Raw genomic sequence first — 27745 nt, forward strand, 5'->3', positions numbered from 1 at the left:
CAAATTTGCTCAGTTTTTGCAGTACATTCAGGAATTCAAGGGCTCTTCCAATTTAAGACCTCATAACTTCTTCACACAAGGGCCAGCCAGAACAGAGGTCAGGAATCACCTGTCCTTTACAAACTCTTCAAGCCAGGTATTAAAGTGCTATAATCCCTGTAAGGAACAATCTGTTAAAAAGGGCTGGAAAAAGATCTGCTAAAAATGACAGACAGGAATGTCAGCCAGGGACCAGGAATTTCTGGTTCCTTTTCAACACAAGCTTTGAAAACTGTTTCTAACAAAGAACTGACAGACGTCCCACTAACTTCTTTTACACCCTTTTCAAAGGAAAGAGGGAGAAGAATCACCTGGCTTCCTTGGTTCAATCTCTGTGCTACGAGAAGATATTTGATTACGTAGATAAATTAATACAAGGACTTAAGAAAAGGATCACAGCAGCAGGTTTTCTAGGCTCTGCAGGATACACCTTTTTGCTTTTCTCTCCAATTGTCCTCCTAAGACTTGAGCAGACAGTCTGCAACATTTTTCGTCATTGTACTATAGAAATTCTTAGGCTTCAAGTGAAGGTGGATGTAAATACTTGCTAATTGTTTTGGCAGCTCCCTCTATAGAGCCAAACCAACATGGATTTTGACAAGACTGCACACTTCTTTGGTACTAGTTTTCTAGACAAGCATCAAGCACGGTGACCAGACCCTTACATCCAGCACTCAGAGCTGCTTAACACCTTATATTAGATCTCAAGAAGAGCAAATGTGCCCTGTGACACCAACAAGCCACGAGGGATTCCCTGAATCCTCTTCTCTGACTTAAGAGCAGGCTGAAAACTGCATTTCTTGAATGTACTGCTCCTATTTCTGAAGACCTGGGCTATAGCTGGCTGCTTCCTCGTGCTTGATGTGAGATGCCTGACAATTTCAACATTTCAGGCAGCCTAAATGTGCTCCCCCCTTCTAGGTGCATGAAGGGCTTGAGACCCCACAAAATGCCAAGAGAGGAGGGGAACTCGGAGAGCTCTGAATGGACCAGGAGAGGAGAAATAAATACATCCTGCAGATGATGCAATCCTGTGATGCAAAGGTACCGCGCTCTCCTCAGGCAGGAAGGTTCCCCCTGAAGGTCACCTGGGGGTACAGCATCAAGCCGCTGGGGAAGCGCCGGCTTTCTCATCCTGTCCTTTTTAGCTTGAGAAGAAAGGGTTTCTCAGTGCTCACACGGTGAGGACAAAAGTAAAAGGTCCAAAACACTGAAGGCTTTGTACATGCCCGTCTGTCAGTGGCACAGTCACTGCACAGAATGAGCATTCCCGAACCATCAGTCAAGCCTCTACTCCCTTTTGAACACCCAAGAAGATGATACTGCACAGTGCTAAGGAACTACCTCAAGCCTATGGTCTGACAGTCAGGACCAGACTATGCTGCAAAGAAAGGGAAAATACATTTAAGCAGAAGCAGTGCCTCATTGGGCTTAATGAGGTTTCCTCTGAGGAGCACACATGGCTACACCTGCAATGACAAACAAAGAAGGGAAGGAGGCAGAGCCCAATGGAAAGAAAAGATGATCAAGAAAGAACAGAAGGATTTGAAAAAGTGTCCTTAAGTACATACTGCTAAATAAGTGAGCATGTGTATTCTCCACTGCTGAAATGGTGGAAGAGCATAGAGAGCTGCTGCTGCTCTGGCCTTTGCTGCAGACTCTAACCTGGCTTCTTCCCATCCATACACAGAAAAGCACAGATTTTCACAGGGGTAAACATTGCCAATCACAAAGGACACAGTTTGTGCAATTTACGGCAAAACAGGATATTTATGGTAAAATAGGCAGTGATGCTGATGAGGATGGAAGAGACAGATTTCCACAGAAACAAAATATGTAACTGACATCAACGTTGCAGCTGCTGGACCCCAACCCTGCAGGGAAGTCTGCCTGGAACGCAGATTCTCTAACTCATTCCAGAATTAGAGACCTTGAAAGTTTTATGGAAATTTTTTTAAAGGGATTATATACTACTAGTAAGTAGTTACAATGCTGGTCTTATGTTTTTAATAGAAAGAAAACTCTACTACTTTTAGCTACTAAACAAGCTTTCTGAAAGGTGGAGAGGGGAAACAATCCATGAATTGATAACAAACTCTGAAACACCTTAAAAAATGAGAGGGGGGATAATATGGCCATGAATAAGTAAAACATAATTGAAATACACAACAGTAGAGCGTGGAATAATTAATTTAACCCCACTTGAGAGTAAGACTTTCAAACAAGTCATGCTTTTGGTTTTGCCAGTCCTTCTCTGAAGCTAGGATAAGTCATTCTTCCACTTTCCACTATACTCTCACACAGATAAGCACAAGGCACTAATAATTCATCTTTTTGGTGGAAAGGAGAGGAGCCATACTAGGGAAATTTTAAAGTTTGTTTTAAAAAATGAAATTTAAAATGACCAGCAAGCCAAACAGTTTTTCTAGACACTGGTAAACGTGAAGGCAAGAGTTTCTTCACAGAGCTCTACTGTCATGCCCCAATTCCAACCTTTTACAAATCCCAGCAGGGAAACCTCCAAGTGGAGGGCTGGGAATTATCTCCAATAGTTTTAGTATCGCAGAAGGAAGCGTCCATGGCTGTTACCAGATTGGGATCCTGAGGCACGCTTTCCAAGTAGTGCTTGTGTGCAATGTGTGGTCGTAGATCAGCAGGTCACATACACATTTCTACAAGCTCAACTACTAAAAAAATTTCCACCTACATAGGAACCTACATAGTTATCCCGTGCAGACCAGCCTGGGTACAGCTGCATATGAAGCTGTCGCTCCTTTCTTGCTAGTTCATAGTATTTTGCTTGTTCTTCTCTGGATAACGCGTGCCACTGAGGTGAAGAAAAGAAAACAAGACAAAACAAAAAGCACAAGTGTTTGTTTTTTTCAAGCATGTTAACAGCAGAGTATATTATTTACATGTAAAGACAGTGAGAGTTGATTTTAATTGAAAAAGAGATAAAAACAGAAGATCTGGCATGCTGCCATTCTTATTTTATTCATAACTCCAGATTCTAACTCTGGTAAACTTAACTGAGTCACAATTCACGTTCACTCAGCCCCTTTGTTTCCTGATGAGAGAGGAGAATTAAGAAAACTAAACAAAAACAAAGAGCAGGGGAGAGGGTTCAGAAGCTGAACCACTTGTCATGAGCCCAATCTCAGTTACAGATTTACAGGTCTTTCCCCCACCCTTCCCCACTGGCACCCACTCTCCTCTCCTGGCTTTCACAGGTGCTGATAGTGGTACTATACTTCCCAAAGGCTTCTTCCTTCCCCATTTACTTTTCTGCCTGTTTCTATGACAAAGTAAGAATTTTGAGATTTTTCCATCTCCAGGTAATGGAAATAACACTGAAATAACAGTGCTTTTAGTTAACTCTCCCCCCTTCCTTATGAATGACTCCACTGACAAAAAGTGACTGCAAAAACAAAGACCAAAAGAAGGCCTTTGGTTTAATCACTTCCCTATCCACTATCAAAATAATGGGAAAACACAGTGATTCAGAAGGATGCAACTCCTTTTCTCCACAAGCAGTGTGAATCTTATTGAGCTTCAGTCCTGGCTGGTGGTTCTCCCTCGTTACCTACCCTTCGACCAAGGATCTGGTTGATGGCTGCGCTCTCTTTCAATGTGCATTCTGCTACAACTTTTGCTCTCATTTCCTTCATATACAACATAAATGCATTAAGAGGTTTCTTTATGTGTGGCTTCTTTTTCTCTTCTTCTTTTTTGGAGTCCTGATGTTTTCTGAAGGGTAAAGATACAACAGACATAAACCTCACAGCAAGAACTCTTGTGAGCTTATTAAATTAATCCCCTCAATCCCTCTAGCACTAATCCTCAGAAATTAGAATCTAGAAAGAGGACCAGAAGGTTCTCTAGGACCTTCACCCTAGCTGCTGTACAAGAACAGTTTTAAAAGAAAACCTATCTCATATTTACACGCGATTGCCAAGTATCCTCTCAGCCCCCAGAAGAACCTGGGAAGCAGATGGGCACTTAGGAAAACTGTGTTCATGGAGAGGGCTTGTGACCATGACAGCAGAGGAAATAATTACACTTGATCATCAGTGGGAACTGAAAAAAGCTGTCTTTCTGCTTCATCCATGGAATGAAAGGCAAGAAGCACCACAAGCACCAGGGGTAGAGGTAGACCAGGGCTCGCCTTGCTTCAAACCTTAATTTGATACCACCAGCATTCTATGCAGCTTTGAACAAGCCATTTATGCACTGGTTTATTGCCTCCTGTTGTGTATCTGGTATCTCACGGCTTCAAACTGGGCACTGAGTAACAGGGAAACTAGTCTAGATGCTTGAATATTAAGAAAATTCCACTTCCTTATTAAAATGGGTAAAGTTAATAAGTACTTGTCTACGTCACAGAGTGACTCTGAGACTGTTACCATGATTTTGACACACTTCAGTAGTTAAGCCACGTTCAAATCAATTAGAAGAGAAAAAGCAATTAAAAAATATTGCTGCAAAAACATTCCTGCAAGTCTAAGCCTTTTTAAAAGCCACACATGCACAGGTGATGCTTTGGGGTGCTCCAATAATAAGAGACAGGAAGCATCAACTTACGAGCTGTGGAGTGAGCCGACGTCGCTCTGGGAAGATTCCTGTTTGACTGTTGGTGTGACTATGGCCGGATGAGGGATTCCAGTTGTATGTAAACTATGGTGTGGCGGGACCATGTGTGGAGGAAACCTAGAGGAGAGAAAGCTGTGTAAATCGTCAGAATAAAAATGAATGAATGGGGAGGGATGTGTACACACATTAAAAAAAAAAGGCATATAACAAGCACATGACAGCCAGACAAAGCATATGAAAGCTGGCAGCATTAATTAGCAATAAATTAAACATAATGACTCTTCTAATGTCATTAAAGCCAATCTTCCCCTTCATTATCATTACTGACATGAGACATCATGATTTTTAATATCTTTAACAAAAGACAAATTCAACTGGATGAACTTGGATGAAAGTGGAATTTCAGCTACCTGCAAGAAAATCCACCAGTCCATTTCTTTGCTAATAAAGTATCTGTGGCAACCAAGGAATCAATTGTTATACTTCTGAATCATGTTGTGAATTTGGGATGACATCTTTTGTTGCATATTGACAGCAAAATAAAATATTAATGCAACACAATCTAGATGCATTTTTGATAATCCTTATAGATGCCTCATTAGCTACATTTTGGTGATGGAGCAAAAGAAAATATTTATTTGTGTCTAATAAATCTCTGAGCCACATTGCTTTAACAGAAGGTGGGAAGATTGTGGAAATTAAATATATTTTTACCATTAAGGTAACCCAGAAATGCTTAAATTAATGTAAAATAACAGTCTAGCTTTTTCTAAAGAGAAAAAATGTTGTCAGCTTTATGGTTAATGGTCATATACATGTGTCACGGGCCGGTATTGGGGGGCTGATCCTGCAACTGGATTCAGACAGATGTGCAGTCCTTCTGTATGAATCTAATTGCTTGGTCAGGGCCACAGCAAAAACATGGCACAACCATTCAGACTTTTTACTTTAAACTAAAATGAACAAAATTCAGAAAAGCAAGGTTGACCTCTTAACATTATTTTTCAACAGTCACAGGAAAGTTTTGCAAGGAATAAGGAAAGCACATTACGACTGACTGCCTTTCCTTTAGAAAACTCCCACTGAAGTAAAAAAGTTTCCAGTGAATGCAATCTAGCCTAAAAATCTGGTTCAAATACCTTCCCCAGAAATCCAAGGCTAAAGTGATTATGGCAAATGACAAAGTTTTTTATCACTGCAAATCCCTACTCTCATCCCAGATTTTGAACCAGTTTTGTCCAAAGAAAGTACCCTGAGAATATGAAGCACCCAATGGGATAAAGAATTATTTCTTCTATAATCAATACACAATGATTTTTTCTATCAAGCTGGATTTAAAATGGGGTGATACAACATGGGTAAGTTGACCGTGTACAAGTGTCAGAAATATAATGGGATTTCTTTATTTTTCCCTCTCTTAAATTCCAGTACTGAGTTTAACACCCCCCACCAACTGCCTAGACATTTCTTACATTCACAAGATGACACTGTAGTACTTTCATGAACAAGACTACAAACTCTGAGGATCTTTGTCTATCAGCTGGTAGTACTCAGGATCATTAGACAGAAGTATTTTGTCTTTGAAGGCAGTGGTGGGAAGAGATGAGACCAACAGGGAGAATGTAAAATTGTTTAAACTGTAGAGAACTGCAGCTCCTCACAAAGCCATGGAGAGAAGGAAAGGAGGAGGACTTGATGGCAGGGGAAGAGGAGAAAGGGCAGCAAAATGGTCATTACTCCACATATTTTTACTTCTGCTAAAACCCATGGACATAAATCTCCACATGGACTGTAAAAATGCCTTCTCCAGTCTCTGGCAAAAGCAGCTGGGAGACAAATGCACGCTTGGGGAAACGCTCTGGTGCATGGTAGCTCAGAGGAGAAGACAATGGTGAGACTGCAAGGAGACTGATGCCCTGGTCCCATTTATGCCACAGAATTGCCTCACCATCTGCAAGACAAACTAGGCCTTTTTATTGTCTCCTTCTGCTCTCTCTCTCTCTATTTTTGCATGTGTGAGTATTTTGATTGGATATACTTTAAGTTTGCTCACATGGTGCCTGGGGCCTTCAGCCACAGCACAATGCAAACAATAAAAACTGGCAGCAAAAGCTTGTTTTTTTAAAAAAATAACTTATAAGCATGGGCAAAAATAAGACCCACAGCAAAATCCTGACCTCACTGAAAGTGGTCTAAGCGTAGAGATAAAAAGTTGGCACACATGCTATCATTTGTCTGTCCTAGGCATGACCCAGAGCTGAAGAGAGGACTACACTACTGGGGCTAGCTAGGGTTCAAACTGGAAGGAGAGCCAGTGACAATGGGTCAATGAAGGATGAAGACGGAGGTGAAGCTGCACTTGTTTGGCATGAAGACACAGTGGGAAATGTAGTGGGGATCTACCAGCAAGGAAGAAGAGCTGAGTGCAGTGGTAGCACAGAGATGGAAGGACAGATGAGTGGACCTGAACAAGGCTAGACTCATCACTGGAGAAGGGCTCCCAAATATCACAAAAGAATGATGCTAACTGGAGTTCATGGTGACAAAAGATGGCATTTCTTAAGCTTCTGAAGTGGACCCTATGACATGGCTGTGATAACTGCGTAATGGACTAGTTTCTCAAATAAGGATCTAGTAAAAAATTAAGCACTTTGAAAAATGAACTCTGCCCACATGGTGTGTTGTTGTACCGTCAGGATCTTCAGGGGAACTAAATTCAATAAACATAGGGGTTACTTAATTTCTTTAATAATGATTTAAGTACCTTCAGCTAATACAAAATGGACGAGAGTGAAGAACATTGGCAAAATAAAAAACAACTTCCTCCCCTAATTATGGTGAAAAGAGTTTTTTCAATTACTGTCCAGGAGAAAAAGTGTGCATTTGCACACAGGACAGTGACCAGGTGGGGAGGAAGGGCAGCAGAGGAGCAGAAACCTATGTACACATCTTGTTTTGAAGCCTGGAGGATGGTGAAGCCTCCACTGACTTCAGCTGGCATGAGATTTTACCTACCAAGCTCTGAATTTCAGAGACACAGCAACCTTCAACAACAAGCAGCTGCAGCTCAGTGATTATCTTTTGGGGTAGCAGTTTCTCCAGGGAAGTTGTGTGTTTGTTATCAATGACCAATCAGTATTTCACACTGATTCTCTCTCCCTGTAAGACACAAGGCTGCCTATTGGGACTTCCATACCCCTTCCTATGTTTGGGGCTATAAAAACATGCTTCAGAACCAAAGCTGCTCACACAATCCCATGGACTTCAGTGGGCTGGGTTGGGGGTTCAGCCCAAAGTCCAACTGCCTATTTCTTTCCATGTAGACATTCATTCACATGGCAGTAAGAGTGGGGGGAGAGTGTAATTTTTAAGTTCCTGGCTGCACTCCAACTTCAGTAATTACATTCAGCAAAAGTGAATTTCCCCTGAAATTTCAATTACAGAAGGTATTTTCCACCGCCACCACTTAACGGCTGTGCAGTGTTTGTCTGGTGTAATTCTGTTAAATTATTTCCTGATTTCCTCTCACAGCAGTTGTTTTTTCATAGAGGGTCCACTGTTTGCCCATCATTCAGTTAACCCTGTCTCAATTTACATTAAGAGCATATTATAAAAGGGTAATGAAAGACCAAGAGATGTTATAACCATGTTGCACGCAGGCAAAGTGAGTGGGGCAACACTACAAGTGGAGAAAAGTTTTAAATGGTTAAAACAACCTGAAGACACTACCTTAATAGTTTAAACCATTTCTGAAAATCACTATTAGTCACCCACTGACCTTTTATAAACTATTCATAAGCACACTCTAACTAATGAACTGTAATTACTAAGCTTAGGGAATACTCAGGGTTGGGAAGCATTATATGCTCCAAAGGCCTATACTATAATAGCAGGCAAAGACGGGAACTACTTTTGAAGGAAGGCTCTGGAAGAATGTAGATGGAAAGGTAAGGCTGGGGTCTTCCCTGGCTTCAACATTTGGGCAGAGCCAACGCAGTGACCCCAAGGCTTGTACCAGGGCCCTGCAGGGCTGTTGCCCAGAGGCCAGCCATGAAGGTCACATCTGCAGGCAAGCGTGGACATCCCCGGGCAGGCCAGCCCCATCACCCAGCTCTGCTGGCCACAGAGGGCACGGGCCGCCCTGCGGCTTTGACCAGGCACTGAGCTGATACAGCGAGCATGAGAAGACATGCCTCAAACCACCTATCAGAGCACGGTCTGCCCAGAGGGTTTTCCCATCTATGGGAAGCCAGGAGAGAAGTTTCTGGGCTGAGACAAAGGATAAACATCTTAAACCTATTTGTCAGTCTGCCTGTGTGCCTGGGTGTGTGTGCGTCAGAGGCAAAAAGAAAGGCTGTGTGCGTATGCACACCCCTCACCTTCGCCTCAGACATCCCCCCGTATTTTTTTCTCTAGACGAGTATTCCATGAATTGCAATAAACACCCTAAAAATTCTAAGCAGCTCATTATACACCACTGTCTCCTTTTATGGCTCCAAGCCAGAATATAATGATGAGTCTTAACTTGTTAAGGACAACTAATTTTTTGTTCCTGGCTGTCTCAGGGGCTTCTCTCTTACTCACTCTCACTTTACTTCACTGTTGACATGTTTCTGTTAACTGGATGTCATCTGCCTGCCTTGATTTTATGCACAAGCAGTGGGATGCATTTTTCTGTGCAACAATTCTGCTTTGAGTTGCATTAGATTTGTCATTATTCTCTCATTTTCCCCTTGCACTTGTAACATTTCATCTATTCCTGCCTTATTTTTTGAGCCACGGTGCACCCACATTATGGTTTATACATGATCTTGCTCCCTTTGAAGCCGGCAGATTTCAGAGCCAGCCCTCGTCAGGAGAAGTGCCTGCTACCAATTTAGCAGGCTGAGGGCCCCGAGCTCCAACAACTCAATCTAAAGGGGGTCACAGGGTGGCACAAGCGAGTGTCAGCAAGTGCTGTTTAATTGCCAATCTAGGCTTCTCCATGGTGTTTAAAGTATAATGACCCATCACTTAATTCTGAGAAGTCCTGGCCCTGCTGCTGAATGGAATGAATATCAAAGGATGTGCTAGAACAGGGCAAGGAGCCTACATTTCCTATAACTGCCATAAGTATAATAGACCTCTACTTCTGTCGTCCCATTACCACAATAATGTATTTAATTTGCTGTGTACTCTTTTTAACTAGATACCTTTCATAAAATCTATCTTGGGAATATAGCCTCCCCCCTTTTACGTCTCCCCCCTCCCTCAAATGACTAGCCTCTCTAATAATAATTAAACTAAATCAAGCTCTACTTTGCCTCACACCATGCCTGCAAGACTTTTATAGATTTAAAAAAAAAAGATTAAATGAAGGGAGGGAACCATTGTTTAAATTTGCAGCTCTCTCCCCAACCCAGGATTTTTTCTCTGCCATTCTGAGTCTATTAATTTTTTTTAAAGTTGATTTTCCAGTTGTCTCTCTGTTTGCTGGAGCAACACAGGCAAATGTTAATTTTTTGCTTTTACTCTACTTATCTAAAGCACACACCACACCATTTCACTACCCATTCACTCATGAGTGCTAGTCTCAGGTTTCCATTTCTCAATCAGGTGCCTTTCTGCCCCACCCCCAATCTTTTCCTCCTTAAATCCTCTATACACCAATCCTCACATGTTAAACTGCAGAGTGGGAGAGGAAGGGACAGAGCAGGGAGGAGACGTAGAACCTTGCTATGTAATGCATACTAATTTAATTATGTGCCATCATCAAAATGGATTAGCTGTTTCAGCCCATCAGGAAAGTCTAAACCTCCACCGATTTAATTAACCAGACTGAAAATCAGATGAACAGAAAATAAAACTATCATTAGGAGCAATTAGTGATTACTTAAACATAGTGCTGCAAACCAGTTTGTAAATAAAACTAGCAGCCCCTGGAAAATTAGATGGAATTAATTGGAGGTAGGGAGGGGCAGAAATATGTACTTCTAAAGCTTTAGAGGGTCAGGCAGGCCCTTTTATGTTGACTATCAGTGTTTGGAGATTTGGTGAGGGAAAATACAGTGCAATAACCTTCCTCCCAACTCTGCCTGAAGATCAGCCCTCCTCTCTCCTGAGCCTCCCCTCCTGCACACAGAGTGCAGTGCTGGGTGACAGCCACCAAGAAAGCAAAAGGTGTCACGACTTCTCACTTTTTCAAAATCACATTCTCCCAGATTTTTCATTTACTTTGGCTTTTAAAGATGACTTCCCACTCCTCCACCTCTCCCTCAAAAACAAATTCTTATAGCCCAATGACAGCACTAGGACATCCTCTTCTTGTCTAATGGGAAGGTACCCTGCATCCTCTCCACCCCACCAAACAACTAAAGATGACTGTTTTACTGAAGTGCTTTCAGAAATACACTTCCTAGATTAAATGCCCACCTCTAGAGAGGGCGTCAGGGAGAGTTACATTTGCTCTCAATTCAGGACCTCAGTATTTGAACTCACCTTGACATGGAAGCATTGACAGTCAGAGCTGTTGGGTAAGGGTGGCGGAAACCCCCTGTCGTGATTGGATACACTGGCTGACCTTGCCTGGCAAAAAATAAGGGAAAGAGAGAATGAGAGAAAGAAAAAAGGGTTTTAAAAAAATTAAAAAACACAACAAAAAACTTCTCTCTGCACAGTAAGCTTTATTCTCATTTGATCAGAACAAAAATCTTGGGGATTGTACAGCAAGGATCAAAGGAAAGAAACACAGAACAATTTGAATGCCATAAATCTGATAGGAATGGCTAATTAAATTTTATAACCTCTGCTTATGTCAATAGAGACCCTCTCCCCAAGCTGAAACTAGGTGTTTTGTTGTAATAATTAAAGGCGAAGTCTCGCTTGCTTTAATGGAGCCATCACACTAATTGAGGGCTACACATCCAAAGGAAAACAATAATGAATGTAAATTTATACCAAAATAAAGTACAGTGAATCAAAGGACTTCAGTTGCGCTTTGGGCCTCTTTCGGTATTTAGATCTCGGTGAGAAAACATTAAATTAACAGAGCTTAATTTGTAGCCTTTTGTCAGATTAACAAGTGTTGACAAGAGTTACCGGGGGAGAGTCCCCAAGAAGTATTGTGGGTAACCAATAGACAATCACACCTTATTACAATAATTAAAAAATACAGCAACATGCAAAACAGCATCCTCATGAAAGACACACAACTTTTTCTGATTGAGGTTTGTCTGTGCTGGCTAGTTGTTTTCATCTGTCCTTCAACTACATCATGTGACTGGCCAGGATGCTTTCTGGGGGGTACTATGCTAGAGACATCCTGGTCAGTTGAGGATAGGTGGGTTGGGGAGTTGATGGTGAAGCACGAGTGGCAGCGAAAGCGGAAATAAAAACCTTGGGCTACTTCTGCAAAGCTGGCCATGCTACTCTCCTAGAGCAAAAGCACATGCGATGGTATCGTCTCTCAACAAAACCCACTTGGAGAAGTTTTAAGACCTGTGGGTAGATATTTATACCTTGGGTGTTTACTTGTTATAAACCAGCAGTGGTGACAGTCTTCCTGTTACAGAGGCGGCCACTACGACCTGCCTGATGAAATTGGCCACACATGGCAATGTTTGCATGGGTTTGGCAGCCATGACATGAGGTTCAAGGAGGACAAACCTGTGTCTGCACATGTAAAGACGTAAGGCTCTGAGACACAGATGAGCAATGGGGCTCAACAACAGCCAGGAGTTTCTTCCCTAGGCTCTCATGTCTTTAATGTTCCTAACTTTTGGCACTAGCCGAGTGTATTTGTTTTAAACACTGAGGCTGTTACTGCACAAACTTGAGCTAAACAGCTGCTGCAGAGAAGCATGAGATCTCTGCACTGCAGCTAGGTCCTGCAAGCAAGAAAGTAGAAAAGAAGCTGACATGCGCTCTACCAGCATTCAGTGTCCTAGGTTGGTCTAGACCAAGTTGCTCAAAGCTCCATCCAACCTGGCATTGAATGCTTCTGGGGGGGCATCCACAACCTCTCTGGGGAACCTGTGCCAGTGTCTCACCACCCTCACTGTAAAATATTTCTTCCCAATATCTAAACTAAGTTTACACTCTTTCAGTGTGAAACCGTTACCCCATGTCCTATCACTACATGCCCTTGTAAAAGTCCCTTTCCAGCTCTCCTGCAGGCTCCCTTCAGGTACTGAAAGGTTGTTACAAGATTAAATCAAATCTACTATACAAAAGGCTTAGGTAGAGTTTAAGTGCATTATAAACCCATTTCAGAGATGGCAACATAAGAAAAAAAAGAAAAGAAGGACTCAATTGTTGGAAGGAACCTCACACCCAACAAGGCTCTGCAAGTGGGATATGAGGAGCTGAAAAGAAAACAAAACCCCAAACTAACTTTCCATAGCTTTTTTCTTAGCCAGTTTTAAAGCAAACTAATTCCTTTTTCTTGTTTGCAAGAAAATTCCATTCCTCAGATGACAACTTCCCAGCCACGTCTCAACCAGGAATGCTGCTCACTGGCTGATGTAAAGCTCTTCTGTTTCACAAGAAAAATGAAAGAGGTTTCAACAGCAAAGGCCAATGAAATTAAAGCTGCACTTTCATAGTAAGGATGGTCCTGTTACAAAAGTTCATTAGAACCCTCCTGAGCTGCCAGAAACCTAAATTTGAGAAAACCCCATGTGGTGCAGTGTAAGGGCATTAACAAGAAAAGGACAGTTCTGCAGAAAGGTTTCAAGACTAATGCTTCACAAGCCATCAGCTGGCTAAGACAACATGCAAACCTATGCCCAACAGCTCATGTTTGTTTAAGACCACATGACCTGGCATAAGTTTTAATTAATCTTCATGAGGTGGATAAATTCATAACCACTCAATGAAGTGGTAGTTGGCAAACAGACTTATCTCAATGCTGCCACACATGCACACACACACACAGAGTAACAAACATAAATTTTACACATCAAAAAAGAAAAAGGAAATAAAAAAAATGGAACTCCTTACTGTGGTACTAACCATCCTAGCGGATGGGGGATTTGTCCTACAGTGCCCGGTGATAACGGATAATAAGGAGATATATCTGGAGGATGTGGAGGCCTTGGAATTCCTATGGAAGAAGAACATACAGCAGCATTAGTACTGAGACATGGAAATAAATAAAATCTAAGGAAAATGCACATATGTTTCAAAATTGCCATCTATTCTTTATTACAACACTCATGGCTTCAGTATGGGTTTCTGAAGGTGGTTTCACAGTCTTGCTTTATACAGTGATGCCTCTTGGCATCTTGTTAAATGAGATTCCACCACAAAAACTGATTGATTTGCTCCCTGTTAGGTGCTGTCTTAAACACGCAATAGAAAGATGGTCCCTTATTTAACTTCATGGTTATTTTAGCCTCAAAGTCACCAAAAAAACACAGGCCCTACGCATACTTTGTGTACTCAATAGAATGGCATTTTTCCAAAGTAACCTCCAAAATGAACTACCAAGTCATTATAATTGCAAATGATGTTTGCTTTTGAGCAAATCTAGGAAACCTTCCTGAAACCTGGAAGTGGAGGGGAGAACCCCTGGAAGTGCTTGCTAAAAAAGGGGCCAGATGCAGAAGGTGTGCAAGAAAGGACAGAGAGCCCATCCATCCTCTCTAAAACTGGTGCAGTTCCTACTCGGAGAGCAGAAACTGGCTTCAGACATAAGGTTTAAATCTCAACCCTCCTCACCTTAAGAGCAAGTAGGAATTACTCAAGAGGAGTAAGGGTTACAAGACTGGGTCTTTCAATTAACAAGCCAGAGTACAATTACACCACAGAAGCAAAATTAAAACAGAGAGCATTAGAAGGAAGGGGTACTGTATTCATGGCTAAAAACTATTTTTTAAGTCACTCAGGAAGCTTTTAATCTCTAAATTAAATCTCCTTGTGTGACATTTTCATGCAGACATTACTTTTTCTCCATTACAAAACCCAAACAGATTAACTAGGCTTTAACCATCCGGCGAGCTATTTGCACACTTGAAAGAATGTTCACAGAAGAAAAGTAAACAGTCCACAGACGTTAATCATATGTTTTACGATAACCATTTAAAAGCTATTCCCTGTACTACCATTATTTAAATGAGAGGTTGACTATGCCACTCACTTGCAATACCCAGGGATGGCGAGATGGATTCCTTTTAAGCCATGTGAAGTAAGCATTAAGCACAATTAAAAGGGGGCCCCAACTGAAGCATGGGGAATGAAAAGCAGCTAATGCACGGCATCACTGAAGGGCTGGACTTAGATAAATTATCTGCATACGTTAAGGCCAACACAGAGCAATTTATTTGACATGAACTCGGTTTCCAATTAACTAGCTGGGATGTGGATTAACAATAACAAACCCACTGTCACTAGGAACTCAGTGCAGCCTGAAGAAAAAAGACTGACGCTGTTTGACTTCTCTGGGCCCTCAGGTTAAACAGGGACTCTTAAAAAGTTAGAATAACATGTAAATTCTGCTCTATAACACCAATAAATCTAGTAAGGGTTTTACATGGTGTTCTATATTCAAGAAGACTGCCCTTCAGGCTGAACTGAGAGTTGGGTAGACTTCCATTGGGGAAAAGAATTGTGAGTATAGAGCTGGAACTCAGTAGTTAGCGTGGAGGCAAATTCAACATTATAGGAGAAAAATGACTGAACTCCTGACACAGAAACAATGGGATTTGGGGAATTAAAAGAGACTCATTTTGAAACCGGTCATGACCCACCACCTTTAAAATTCCAGCTGCAGTCTTCTAAGTGCAGATCAGAGAATGTACATGTTTAACTCCCTGGGTTGTGCATGCAAACCAAAGACTTGGTAGATCCAACTACTAGATGGGGTATCATGCTTGCAAAGAAACACACCTGCACATGACCCCATACATGCAACTCTGGTGTTACCCTGCAGAAGCTTTATGAAAATTCACCCAGTAGATTTCTTTCTGAAGCTTAATTGGCTTAAAAAGAAACTATGTTGTCCATGTTCTTGCATGTGTTTGCCATTTCATGGTGCCCCCTTTGGTGCTCCAGCATGGGAAATCCTTCCTCCTGCACTCCTTCCCCCTGCACTCCTTCCCCTTAATGTGCAACATGGAAAATTCCACCCACCCACCCTCAAAAAAACCCCAAACTATTTCCCACCTACCTGTTTTGGGATCTACGTCGGCTGGTAAGTGTGGAGGAGGGTTTCCCGGTGTGAAGTGCTCATTGCTGTACGTGATAAGCGGCGTAAGAGGGTGTACATGGTGTGGGTGCTGCACAACTGGCACTTTGTTAGACTGTCAAGAGAAAAAGGCCAATCATGTTAGAGGAATGCCAGGTACTCCCCATTGCAGCACAAGGCATGACAGAGAAATCTGAGCACTCAGGATTTCAACATGGTCCTCAGACTTGTCCAGATCTCTTCTTGGTGTCACCTTTGCTGTTTTCCCACCCTCTTGCTTAAAACCTACTCACACACTTTCCTTGCTCTTGAGTGTCTTTAATATTTTTGACCTTTCATACTCCTGTATGGAACAACAGCAATGCTTTAATTTTTTTTCCTTTTTTTTTAAAAAAAATATTGTCCTTTACCTGGAAGATGCAGGCAGACTCCTCAGTGAGGGGCTGACAAAGTCCCCCATTTAATTAGCAGGAGAACCAAATGCTCACTGACCTGTAAGTCTTTTCTTTTCCCCTTCCTGTCCTTGCTTTCAGTTCTGCATTTTACTGCTCATTGCAAGTACTCCAGATAAGAAGCCTTTGTAGTGCTAGAGTATTCCCTTCATCAGCAAGCATTAAGCTGACAAGCGATCACCTGCATATTTTATATATATATATTTTAGAAGAGCTGATTAATTATCAATTCATCAGAGAGCGCTAATAAGTGGAAACCGGATACTGATGAATTAGGCTACTAAAATATTCAGCTATATAAATAATAGCACAAAAAAACAGATAAAGCCATTGGAATTAACACTCTTGTGGGGGGAATTAATCACACAAATACAAGGCTTTCCCTGCCACAGTCCTAGCTCTGGGGAAAAAAAAAAATATCTTTTTTCTAACAACAATAAAAACAAATAAGGAGTGAATGAATGAAAGGAAAAAGCAGGCTGAACTGTAACTTACTCTTACAGGATCACAAAGAAAAAATTAAGCTGAAACAAGCGAACTGCTGGACCATTTACTGCGAGTAATCCAATTGCAAAAAACCCTATTCCCCACAGAGGATTTTCACTAAAATCCTACAACAGGGACATTTAACCAGATTAGGTACCAGCAAAGATAAAGAGGCTGGTATTAGATGATGAATGGATTAGAGTCAGGTTTCATTTTAGAATGTGTCTTCATTTCCTTTTATTACTTTAAGTAAGGAACAACTTGCATTAACATCAAGTAAAGGGAATCACATTAAAATAAAGTGGTGATACCATGGCAGCTCCTGATAGCGCCGCTGGTGTTCAGGGTCCACCAGTGCTTCCCTCCCCTGCTCCAACCCCACTGCTCGCTCCCAGCACCCCCAAACACACACCCTGGCTGTGCCGCTTTAGACGAGTTATTATCTGATGTTGGTTTGAACGCTCTGAGCTTCCCTTAAAAGCATTTAAAAAATAATTCAGTTATTCCTTTAGAATGAGTTTCTAGACTAGGGGGAAGGAAGAGAGAAGACAGACTGAGAGATACAAGGAGAAGAAACGTGTCTCCTCCTGAATAAACAAGAAGCCCCTCCACTGTGCTTTGGCCAAGCTAAGCTTCTGCTTTGGCTCCTCCAGGCACCTTGGGAGACTCCTCCAGCCCCAGCCCCTGCTGTATGAACCTATCTGACTCACCTCTTTGATAACCTGCACAAAAAGTGTGCATCCAAGAGAAGCAAGCCAAAGAGCAGTGCTTATGCTTCCTACAACTTCTACCATATCTATTTCTTTCTGCAGCCCTTCCATGGAGTGATTCCCTTCTAATACCACGCTCATGACACAGGAGAATCCACAACATAGGACAGAGCATGGTTGTGACAGCCAACACTATCAATTACAGCACCTTGTGTTGGCTGGCTTGTAGGTCAAGTCTTCTGCCAGTTGCACAATCAAGGACGACTGGCTGCATAGACCCATAACGGGTTTGCATTAGAGGAGCTATGGGGATCTAGCCCCTTAATTAAAAAGCCAAAGGAGATGCTCTAACTCAAAATCTGTTATTTTCCGAGTGAATCAACCTAAGGAGTCCAAAAGCAACTGAAAGGTTTGGCAGGGGCTTCATGTAACATATCATATTACACACCATGCAAACTACGAGGCATCTACTCAACAACACATGATGACATATGCCAAATAACCACTTGATCTGGTTTATACAAAAAAAAAAAAAAAAAAATCATTCCCAACAAGAGAGATCTTGCTGGCCAAGGACTGTCTGAATTCTTGCTGTTAGATGACCCACAGGTTTGCAGCTGCTGTAACTCTGTGCTCTCTCAACATCATTTTCACATAATTCTAAAAAGCCCTCACCCAGATCCTGACAGACACTGAGGACTGTCTTCCATGAAAAGCTTATTTTCATAGGAACTGAAACTGGTCAGTCCAAAAAAGAAGTTAAGTGACAGAATAACATTAGAGGGTCAGACTTAAGCCAGCAAACAAGAAACAACATGTGAGCAGAAAGCTGGACTTACATGCTCCTATCACCAAAGCCAGATATACAACAGGGGGCTCTATGTAATCTGTGGGAAACTACCACCCACTGCTTTGATACACCAAGACCCCCTGCAATATCGCCACAGAACAGCACAAGTGCTAAATTAATACTATTTTACTTATCTTTAAAAAAAAAAAAAAAAAAAAAAATCAATGACCAGGAGTTTTAACCTTAGTCTGCAAACTTTTCCTCAGGTAAGTAATTTTTATTTGGGTGACTGTCCTGCAAACACCCAAATTCTATCAGACAATTCATATAAAGGTACTGGATCACAGAATCGTTGGGTAGGATACATTTTTGCCACTCTGATGATGCTGGAGAGAATGTACCTCAGGAAATGGGGAAACTTGTCATCTACATGATCTACATGCTCAAAAATATGCTCTCTGGGATAAAGGAGTGTGATCCACTTGCCCTGCAAATTAGTCAGCTCTGTATCACTAACCCAGCTCAGGTTTGTATTCTGTTCTGCAGCATCTATCAACACTGGGAAAAGGGACTGTAACTCAGCTCAGAATAGCACACACAATCTGCAAGCCAAGCTAATCACGCATAATATGCTAAATAAGCTGCTATTTAAAAGCAGAATTCCTGAAGTTAACTAAGCTTCCTTGGAAAAGAGCAAAAGAAAGGACTAGCTGGGAAAGAGCAGGAATTAATCCTGCACGTGCATCTTCCTTTGAAGTCAATGGGAGCTCTGACTGAGTAACAAGTGTGGTCCTAACCCCATCCACTGGCAATGAAAGGTAAACCACAGAAGCCATCAATAGAAGACACCTAATAGATGACCTTAGCCATTCCCCTGCAAAAGGCCCTTCTCCAATATATATTCACAAGTACTTTATCAAGGGTAGTTTTAAGCTAAAAGCCAATGTGAGAAGCAGGAATTTCTCTGGCAACTTGAAGAACTCCATTTATGGCTTTGTCAGGCAGGGAAAGGGGAGCTGCACTGGTACACACAGATTAGCATCAGGGCATGAGGAAACAGGGCATGGACAAGTGGAGAGAAATCCCAGCATCTACAAAGTACCAAGTCATCTGCTGATAAATCACATCTCTCCACTGAAAGCTGCGGTCTCATACGCTGGGTTAGAGGGCATGGTAAAGAACTGCAAAATAACAACAGAAGTTTGCTTTTCTTGATAACCCCTGCCTGAAGCAAATCAGAGGAAATTGTCCCCATAGGGACTCAACTGCTAAATCTCTATATATTAATTTAAAATGCTTCTGGGAGTGCTTAAACACAGATGACTTTTGACAATAATTGAGCTTTGGAATGAAAAAAAAAAATTAAATTAAAAAAAAAAAAAAAAAAAAGCCCATAACAAATTTTGGGCAGATACATGTTTGAGAAGGATAGTGAGATCCACTTAGCCTAAGTTCTGATAGGTGCCTTTAGGGAACAAAAGAAATATCTGAACTTCAGATTTAAACTGCAGGGGATTGTGTGTATAAATTGCTGTGTATTAGTCTTTGTTGCATGGTAAGGACATTTCATTAACAGGATGAAAGATGCTTCTGTGCGTGTACAGCCCAATTTAATACACCCCACTGATGAATACTCCCCATTTATTGAAGAAGTTAATACATGCTGCATAAATCAATAGTTCCTAAGTCTCTGAAAGCAACATAAGACTTGCATGAGATGAAACATTGTATTGTTGAGCACACAAAGAGAAGCCAACCTTTAAACAGGATGAGTTTGTTACTGCAATTTCTGTTTGCAAATTCACGGCTTGTTTGGCTTTGGAAATAAAAACATGGTATTGACTCCAAGACAAGAGAAAAACATGCCAGAGAGACCAGAGGATTTGTCCTCTCCGGGACAACATGCTTCTAGGAGAAGCAGGTCTGCAAAAAATGCCACCCAGGCTGAAGACAAGCCACCATGGCATCGCAGCATCGCAGCAGCCAAACCCTTCTTCGGCCTCAGCGAGGCCGTTTCGCTGCTCCCGCCCAACACAGCTGAACCTCCAGTGGCCACTGGCAGAGGTCCCATGGCTGCAGCCACGGGGGTACCCCCTTCCCTGACCCAGGGCAACCTTTTAAGTGTACTTAAAGTCTCAAGCTCTGCTGATAAGGCAGGGGTGGGCTGCTGCCTGCCAGGCACCTGCCGACCGCCCACAACTGGGAACACTGCAAGGGAGAGACTGCTCAGGCTCTTGCACTCCGGACCCCCATAGCCCCCTCCCCTTCCTCCACTATGAGGAAGGGAGGAGGAATGAGAGCCCACCATTCACCTTAAAACCTATTAATCAACAGACACTGAAAACAAATGGAGCTAGAGCTCCGCCTGCCTTTTTTTTGGTCACGTCCTCCTCTTCCCTGTTTCCCCATTGCTTTCCCTTTCTGCTGAAGAAAGATGGACCCTGAAAGTGCCTTTATGAGCCTGATACAATAAAACAAAAGCAGCACAGAAGAGGGTTTGTCAGCCTTTTCCCCTCCTCCAGGGTGGATGCAGAAGGTCAACAGTGGTCTTGAATTAGCAGGCCCTTCTGGAGTTGGTCCCTGGGCTTAGCAAAAGGTACCATTCAATACCAGTCCACATAAAAAAATAGGTTTATAACTTGTCTCTCTGTATTTTCCAGATGGTGCTATTGCAGTTATGCTGACTATGGCCAGCGAAACGCTAACAGATATTCCTAAGCTGCTCTGCAGCTCCAAAGATGCTTGTTAGAGGACAGTTTCTTTTTTTCTAAAGGTTGATCTCTCCTTGGTTCTGCCTAGGAATGACAACCCCCACCACCACCACCTAAATCACAAACTAAGTTGTGAGAAAAGGCAAATTCCAAAATATTGCTGCAAATACTGGAATATTCTTCTGTTTCCAGCCTGAGTCACCAAAGCCAAGTGCCTGGCAGTGCCACTCTGGCCCTGGGATCACCCACGTGAGCAGCCACCCCGAGTGGCACCCCGAACGCCAACAAGGAAACTGTAAACCATTTAGGTTAACTGAAAAGCTAAAGCCAACCAAACCCACCAACTCAGACTTCATCTCCTTCCAAAGCATAAAAATTCAGTGCCAGTGATGGTGATGAAGCAGTTCCTGAAAAAACTGAAGATTTAATTTTACCCAGCTCTGTTTAGCTAGTGGAGTCACAGTTTATTTTTTAAGGATGCCTTCACACCTGACTAAGCATTTTCGCCTGAAAACTACTTCCCCTTTCTTCATTATGGCTGATACAGTGGTCTGAGTCGTTTCCACAGTTTAATGTAGCTGATTTCTGCCAAAGGTCCTGCCCTAAGCTAACTGCCCATTGTAGCGGAAGACAAGGCCTCCATTGATAATCACAACTCACCCTGCTAAAAAATGGCTCATTTTCTTCTTTCACACAAATGATGACAGAAGCACTGACAACCATGTGCTGGGACAATACCCCCCCTAGACAGAGCTTGACCAAAAAAAAAAAAAATCAAACCACAACAAAAACAACCCCTCACTGCCCTCCCCTTAATATATTAAAAAAGAAAAAGGGGGACACACACACACAGAGTTTTTGCATCTTTCTGCTTCTTCCCCCTCCCTCCCTGACCACTTCCCAGGCCAGCGAGCACCTACCTGCTACTGCAAGAACTGCCACCTTTCCAAAAACACTCGTGCTCTATTAGAAATCTCTCAGACAAAATGACATCAGCTTCCTGGCTTTAAGTGTCCAGCAATTCATTCAAGAATAGTTTTCTTCCATCCCAACCCCCCCCTTAACTCTGATGAAGTGTCCCCTGCACACTGGAGCACTAAGCCACCCCGCTTGACTTTTTTGGCATCCTTCCTGTAAGGGAGCGAAGGTACTGAGGGGAGGGGGTGGGGAAATGAGGATTTAAGATGTTCAGGAAATTTCCACTTAATTTCGCCAAAAGGCAATTATGTGAAATGATCTGATGACAATTAGCATATGCCAAATCCTCTAGTGTAAAAGGGAAAGAACTGGGGTTTAGATACCTAATTGCTGCCTGTTAGTTCTTATGCAGGAGAATTATAAACACTGGTAACAAAACATTAGTACTAGGTGTGCTCACACTTTGCTTTCAAAGCTGTTGTTGACTGGAATCTTAGTGCTACAGTATTTAAGGTGTGTTTTGATTTTTTTTTTAAGTAAAAAAAACTAAAAAAACACCCAAACTTGAGGTTTTAAATACAAGTGAGGTTCTGCATCCTTGGACTATGTGGTGTTACTCTAATGTCAGTCAGACCCAGACAAGCACCTGCTTAGACAGAGCTGTGTATTTTGAGATCCTTCAGCATCACTTGGAATTACATTAATGCCAGTCAGATTTCACCTCACGCATTTTCTTAATGCTTTACTGATAAAGAGAAAGCACTCTGTTCCATCTGCTCTACCTGCTCTTGGCACACAAATTTAGGCATGGGAGTTACCCCAGCCTATAGCCCAGAAGCTGTGGCCTGTAGATATCCAGCCAAGCCTCACACTGCGTATCAAAATTAGATTATTTGCTCAACAGGTGAATTTCCCCGTATAAGGAGGACAGAGAAGTGCTTCAAATCTTCGAGTTTCAGGCACCGAGGTGCCCAGATCTACTTCATCCATCGTAAAAGGAGAGACACAGTTTCTTCCCCAACCTGACAAATACTTGGTGCTTTCTTTGCAGACTTTAGTTAATTACTAAACGGATAATATCTCTGTAGAGCAGGCAAGCCTTCGTTCCATCTCTAACAAGGCAAAAAAGCAGAAAGACTTTTCCTACATTAGACTAAAACAAAAAAAACACTGTTTCCTTAAGCAGTACCAGTACAAGGTGTGCTGGATACACCACCACTGAGCAAGCAGAGAGTGAAACCTCAGTAGGTCTTCAGGAAACAGTCCTGAACATAAAGGGCTGGGAAAAGGGAGAGATACAGAACAATAATGCCAGCAAAAATATTCAGAAAAGACGAAAAGAAGAAGTGAATATAAGCAAAAAGGAGCTTATAAGCATCCTAATAAACCTTATCTATTATGTGGTTTGTATGAGTATCTACTAATGCAATTTTACTTACTGTCTAGCATTCTACAAAATGCCACATTATAAAGAACTTTAATTCTTGTATATAAATCACATATTTCAGCACAAGACAGACACATACTGTAATAGAAATAGATCCACTAATTTTGTTAGGATATCTGTGACTTCTGTTTACAGTAAAAACTTAAATGTGAGGCTGTTAAAAAAACTGCAAGAAATAAAAAGAAAAATCAGGATGCATGCCTATACCCACTTGTATTTGACAATTTCAGTACTAACAGCATTACTGAAAAACGAACAGGCACATACATGCCTGAAGATATGACGCCAAGTTTTCAGTACAGCATTTTAAAATGCAGCATCACAGATTATAGTGGACTGTGCTCAACACTGACACACAATATATAAAGCAAAGTATATTAAATAGCTTAACAAATAACAAAGCTCTAAAAAACGTTTTCACTTTTAATTTGCTAAAATAATTACATACAGCCACAAAACAACTGAGCAATGAAATTAACTAATTTCAGATCAATTATTTCTTGAATAAATACAGCTAAGTTTCCCTAAAAATGTGATGTGAAATGCATATCAGAACTGAAACATCTCACAAATATTTTGGAAGGAATGAAACAGACACATTTATACAGAGCTGTCAGGCCTTTTGCCCCAAGTCCCAATAAAAAGAATTCCTCTAAAGGTAAAACACTTTCAAGATCTCACCACCAGCCGTGTAAAACCTGCATATGCAAATAACATGCAGTGAAAGAAGAAACATCTAAATAACTGTCCTTTTAGATTAATTCATTTTACATAAATTCTACAGAACTCAATCCCTTGTTTTACACAAGAAAATGCAAATAAATCATCCAAGCCACTCAAGCAAAGGTATCACAGAGTACTGAAGTGATAGAAATTCTCCTCCTGGATGCAGTGACTCTCTAAGCAAGCTTGGCAGATAGAAAAGAAAACAGCAAAAACCTCACGATGCCTACAAAACCTCCAGTGATGATGCAATGCTTTCTAAAATTCTTAAATACATTCCTATTTTCTGTGTATAATTTTGGACAATGTACACAATTGGCTGAGGGGTAGATTTGCTTTCTGTAATATATATTACCAGGAGAAAAAAAAGTCTCATGGACTTCTGATAACGAACACAGAACCACGGTGTGAAAACACATTATCTCATATACATCAACATTCAGGATTATTTTTCATATTCCTTTATCACTGAGTGAAATAACTTTAATGTACTGCTCCTAAAATTTTTATCTTTCACATTACAGCCGAGCTTCCTGAAGAACTGATAAAATTTAACTGTGTTTCAACTAAACACAGGATCAAAAGCACCCAATGAAAAACTCCTACATATTATTTTTAATAGTTTAAAAAAAATAAACTTCATTTTGTGTATGACAAGAGTTAAACCATTCCACCTGCAAATGCCTTTAACTGTAGCGTATGTGCCCTGCTGCAAACCAACTTTTTCTCTTTTTTTTTTTTTAAAGAAAAAAAAAAAGAAGCCCAAACATTTTTACCTTCATGGTTTCAGAGTTAAGGAAATATCGTACTGAACTGAAGAAAGCTTTGAAGTAGCCCCCTCCGACCCAAAGAAGAAAGAGAAAAGAAAAGCTAGTGATGTCATGGTCACTGTGTGAATGTCTGACTGCGGAGGTAACGCACAGCTAAAACACGCGCGCACGCTTCTCCCTCGCTGGTAACCATTGTTCAGCATCCAGAAATCAGCCCCTCCAACCTGCTCTACACCAAGCCTCTGAAACACCCCCCCGGCTCCTCCAAACACCCCCCCCGATACCACCCTGGATGTACAAAAAAAAAACCCAAAACAACACAAAAAAACCCTCTTCCCCCACCCTCCCCTTTCTTCCCATAAACCAAACCCCAAAATCAGGCGGAGGGAAGGGCAAAGAGGAGGAGTGCAACAACTCTGCCCCGCTGCACCATTGTGTCGCGACAGAACGGCGCTCTGCCGCTCGCTCCCCGCCACTGCTGGAGAATTAAAGTGTCATCGAAAAGTCACGCTTCCTCCTACTAAAAAAGACGATTACCATAAAATAAATAAATGAAAACAACGTCACTAACAAAGGTCACAGCTGGAGATGCTTGCTTGATTTCCCCATCCCCCCAATCCCCCCCCTTTTTTTTTTTTAAATTCCACGCAGGAGGAAAGAAAAGAAGGGGGGGAAGAGAAGTCACATCAGAAGTTCAATGGTCAAGATGGAAAGCGCGCACGCAGAAAGTGCTACTCACCCAGCAATTCAAATTGAGATGCCAGCAGCCGAACTGCTGGAAGAGAGAGAACCCAGAGGCAAGCGCTCCTCCTTTACCACTCAAATCTTCCATTCCCACTAAAATTGCATCCCTCGGGTACATAACAGCTTTGTCTTTCCTTCTCTTAACCTCAAAAACTTTTTTCTCTACTGTCTAGATGCCAATTGTGCCGGCTTTGTATTATTTTCCTTGCAGCTTTTCTCCCTCTCTTTCTTTCCCTGCTCCCCCCCCCCCCCTTTCACTTAAAGTACTGGAAAAGCTGTCTTAAAAGATCACGATCTCTCCAGTTTTTTGGCCTGGTGGTTTCTGAATGCTCAAAATCCACTGTCATGTTGGCTGTTAGAAGCGTCTTATTTCTAAATTGTCGGCTGCAGTTATCAAAATTTAGAGAAGCCTCCTCGGTTTTCCAATACAGCACTTTACCATCATCCTTTCAGGGAGCGAGGAAAAGACTTCCCCCCCCACCCCCCATGCAGGTATGTCTGCTCAGAAGAGCTAAAAAGCAGTTACCTTGGAAATCAATGACAACGCTACTATGACCCAGGTTGCACAGGTATTACTAAGTGCAGCGAGGAAACGCTGGCCGGCCGTGAGGGAGCATGATCAGTTAAGTGTAGCAAGCAGTCACTTTATCTGCAAGATTGTCAAATCCCTCAAAACAAATTTCTTAGGGGGAGAGCTGTAAGAAAAGTATATTTGCTTGTCATTGTAACACTGAGGTGACATTTGGCAGACCTTTACGGTTAGCTCTGGTCTCCCCTCAACTTTTCCTTTACTATTTAATGTTTCTGTAAGCCCCTGACCCCACTGTAAAAGCGATGCAAGAGGAGCTCCGAGATGGCTAACGTTGCAGTGCCCTGGCTATTGTATTTTCCCAGGCTGCTCCCAAGTGAGGATAAACAGGGGTACCCAGAGAGCATCACTGACCTGAGCAAGAGTGAAGCCTTCTCCCCTGCACCTCGCTCTTGCCTATGAGTGTTGCTAAACACCTGCTTCCTAAATCTGAGCCAGGTACCGAGGACAAACCGCAGCATCCAACTTCACCAACAGTCAATCTCTCATCGCTTACTAACCCCTTTTCCTGAAGTTGCAGAGTAGTTACTCTGCAACAGGGGCAAAAGCCATAAAGGGCGGTTTAATGCAGAATAATTAGGAAACCATGGCCACGTCCTTCCCCTCCTCACTTTACAAGCGAGTTTGTTAACGCTGATGGATGCTGCGGGCAAGGAGAGCGACTGCCATGTGGGATGGACGCTGTTGCAGATGCGGCACTGAAGGAGACCAGTTGCAAACACTTGTCATCCCTGCGCACATCTGGGTGACTCATGCAAACGAGTTCGCCCCACACACACACCCCTCCTGAACAAAACAACAGGACTCAATAAATATAGAGGGAAAACCCCACAACTTGACAAAAGGGAGACCTTGACTGATTCCAGGTTTGCTTTTTAAGTGGCAGTTTAATCCGTGAAGGCTGCGAGCTAAACAAAAACAAATCAAAACAAACACAACTGGCACCCAGGACCCAGGAAAAAAAATACAGGGGCAGAAGAAGCAAGATGGGGAAAATCTGTGCATTTTCTGTCCGCCAGAGCCCCGTCTCCCTCTCCCGTACTGCTCTGGCCTTCGTGTGCAAAGTGTCAGCCAGCAACCTTTAAGGCCCTTAATACCAAGACAAAACCCCGCGATTTCCCTTTACACGGCAATGACAAAAGCAACGAGGCTCCAGTTTGACAAGTAAAAAGCCCCAACAACACGGCAACTAATTGCCTCCCCTCCCTCTATTCACAGCAGCCACCACACTCCAGAGGCCGCCTTTGTCCCACGTGCGATTTCCCGCGGCAGCCGCCGCGCCGGGGCCGCTGACGGACAGTTCTCCGCCATTTACCAACAATAACTTAGAAAAGTGCAGCAAACGGGACGGGCAACTAGAAATTCAGCATCTCCGGCTCTCTCCTCAAGTTGCACGGCACATGGAGAGGAGAGCCCGGAGATCCCCAGGACCTCCTTATTCCCACACATCCCTCCCCCACCGCCACCCCCCACCCCTTTCCCCAGCCAGCAACAAGCTTCTGCGGGATGCACGTTTTGCCCCCCGGCCAAAGCCGCTTCCCCGGAGCCATCAGGGAAAAGCAGCCGGGAGCGGGGAGGCCGAGGGCAGCGAGAGGCGGCCGGGGGGGAGGCA

At 42.5% G+C, this 27745-nt stretch overlaps 1 protein-coding gene across 15 annotated transcripts in view; it reads right to left on the reverse strand.

Moving 5' to 3' along the window:
* The window catches only part of TCF7L2 (transcription factor 7 like 2), a 176633-nt gene that overhangs the window by 11567 nt on the left and 137321 nt on the right, over nucleotides 1-27745 (reverse strand). For 9 of the 15 annotated variants that reach the window (XM_051618847.1, XM_051618848.1, XM_051618844.1 and 6 more), the window contains exons 5-10: nucleotides 15776-15908; nucleotides 13609-13711; nucleotides 11107-11193; nucleotides 4621-4761; nucleotides 3627-3786; nucleotides 2759-2866 (exon numbers count right to left, since the gene is read on the reverse strand). In XM_051618847.1, coding sequence (XP_051474807.1) covers nucleotides 2759-2866; nucleotides 3627-3786; nucleotides 4621-4761; nucleotides 11107-11193; nucleotides 13609-13711; nucleotides 15776-15908 — 732 coding nt within the window. Of the gene's footprint in view, nucleotides 1-2758; nucleotides 2867-3626; nucleotides 3787-4620; nucleotides 4762-11106; nucleotides 11194-13608; nucleotides 13712-15775; nucleotides 15909-25539; nucleotides 25729-27745 lie in introns of those variants that run through there. The other 6 variants (XM_051618849.1, XM_051618850.1, XM_051618846.1 and 3 more) reach the window with 2 other exon arrangements.

This window comes from Apus apus, chromosome 4 (genome assembly GCF_020740795.1).
Source record: "Apus apus isolate bApuApu2 chromosome 4, bApuApu2.pri.cur, whole genome shotgun sequence".
NCBI lineage: Eukaryota > Metazoa > Chordata > Aves > Apodiformes > Apodidae > Apus > Apus apus.